This window comes from Drosophila innubila (genome assembly GCF_004354385.1).
Source record: "Drosophila innubila isolate TH190305 chromosome 2L unlocalized genomic scaffold, UK_Dinn_1.0 4_B_2L, whole genome shotgun sequence".
Classification (NCBI taxonomy): Eukaryota; Metazoa; Arthropoda; class Insecta; order Diptera; family Drosophilidae; genus Drosophila; species Drosophila innubila.
In genome coordinates, this window is record NW_022995372.1 from 20,693,301 (window position 1) to 20,695,645 (window position 2,345).

General features: G+C 34.3%; 1 protein-coding gene across 1 annotated transcript; it reads left to right on the forward strand.

The window, feature by feature from the left end:
• The first annotated feature begins 1,198 nt into the window (after positions 1-1,198).
• Positions 1,199-2,049, forward strand: LOC117780523. The gene has a single exon (XM_034617079.1). It carries the CDS (start codon positions 1,291-1,293, stop codon positions 2,029-2,031), a length of 741 nt encoding a protein of 246 aa, XP_034472970.1. The 5' UTR covers positions 1,199-1,290; the 3' UTR covers positions 2,032-2,049.
• Positions 2,050-2,345: the final 296 nt, after the last annotated feature.

Genomic DNA, 2,345 nt, shown 5'->3' on the forward strand with positions numbered 1-2,345 from the left:
TTGCATGCTTTGTGGTTGCCTTTTGGACCTAATTTGAATACCCTGAAAAAAGAAGAGGAGTATAAAGTACTATCACATAACAGAAGAATTCTATAATACATACAATTTTAACGATATCTGAAGAAATACCCAAGAAAATATGCCAGGTATAAATATATATAATATATATATATATATATATATATATATATAAATTTATGCTTTATGTTTTCAGTTATCAGTACAACAATTTTGTAAAAGTAAAAAGTTTATTTACGATTTACATTATTTTAACCAGTCAGTATTTCAAAATAATGTCCCAACTAATTGTTAAGGAATAAATTTATAGAGTATCTCCAGTCGTCGAACTCAAACTTGTATATTTTAATCTGGTTTTTTCCCTTCAACTCTTTGGGAAAAAAGCAAACCGAAATTTCATTTCATTTTGGTGATTTAAGTCTAATCTGCGTGTTAAGTCGTCCCAGTAATTAGTTTTATTTTGGCCAAGCTGTATATCTGTATATACCTTAAACCCAAAAATATATCCCTTATCCATCCCTCTCACCCCATGTTGACCTGTGCAAGTTGATGTTTTTTCGCTTACATTTCACAAATTGTGCGCAGCTTGAAAAACATGGCAAAGACGAGTATTCACTAATCCAAACCCCCCACACCCCACCACCACCAAAGGGAGGTAGAATTCGTATAACTGGCAGCTGGCATTTGGCAAATGTCAGCTAAGACCTCCATCTCCTACATTCCCGCCATCTCCTTCTTCTCCACCTTCTCCGCACACGTTCGAGCCAAACGAAATGACAGGCAAATTAAACTTGAGTAAATGGCAGGCAACAGACAATTTATCAGATATATTCTCGTATATACCTTAACACGTACATGATAAAGCTATAAAAATGCACGTTCACAAAAAAAATTTCTTCTTTTACATTTTTGTCTAGAATAAAATTTTTTTCTCATGGAAACCCAATTTAAACTTTTTCCAACAAACATTAAAGTTGTGAACATATACGAAAATTAACTGATATTTATTAAAATAAATAAATAAATGTATTTTATTTGGCATATAAATAAAGTATTAGTTAAGTATTATTGAAAATAAACTTGATCTGCCTAGAAACAAATATATATTTGTATCAGTAAGTATCAAATTATTTTTATCAAAGTAGTAGTAGTCTTTTATTCATTAGGCTTATACAGTTTTGAAAACTTATCATTCAAAACTCGATCCGTTTTGTTTTGCGTTGTTCCCTTTCGACTTGTATTTCTAAAAATCAATTTATCCGCTAGAGGAAAATGGCCAGCAATGCACCAACCCGAAAGCCAAGTAATTCTACAAACTCCCGCATCAGTCATAAGGCATTAAAGTTGGAGATGACATCATTGGCACGATCCTATCATCAGCCGGTGGTGATAAGCGCCAGTGGCAAGGACGTCAGCAAGGATAAGGAAAAGAAATTGAAGCCACAGATATTGAAAATAAATACGAAACAGCCCACAAAACGTGTAGAAATCGTCCAGCAGGTGCGTCCAGTTATAGCCAAAGCATCTAGCAATGAGCGACACACGGTTATGGAAAAGCCCCATATGGAACAACAACAACCTCAACATGCTCGGCACTCTCGGAAAGTGAAGCCCGACAACAGCGTGTCCAGGTCAAAGGACTTGCGTTCGGCTGTTGTCGAAACCATTTTGGTCAGCAAACACCTAAAAGAGCCGAAATCACCAGAGAAACCGGAGACCTCACAGCGACAGATACGTACTAAAAATCAAAGTCACAATACCAAAGTATTTTTCGATAAATATCTCAAATTTGCCTACGATCTGAGCACACCAACGGGTGTCCGACAACTGGAAGATCATTTCTTTCCCAAAGATCAAGGCAAATCAAATTCGAAAGCTAATGAACTGGAAAACTCCTCTGAGAAACAAAACCGGACGATACCTGACGAGAAGACGTCAACCGTACGTCAAAATACGGATGCCATTGATCAAAAACTGCAACAATCCAAATGCTTTGAAAATGCACAACAATAATCAAAATTATTAATGACATATATATTTTTAGTCAAAATTTTATAGTTTTTATTAGTAAACCCAAAATAGAACAATGCAAATTAAATGCACAACAAACTCCTGACAACAAACTATTTTTTTTAATTATTACAAGCTTTTATAAAACAATAATTGTAAAATTGTTTGTATCAGCAAATATCATTTCTAATAAATCTAAGCCATGTAAGTTTTTATGAAAGTTTCAAAACCTACAGATAACAATTTTGTTTGGGAGCTGCGGGTAATTTTTCTACAACAATTTGTATACAATCTGTAGTTGAAAGCCCTGAATACTT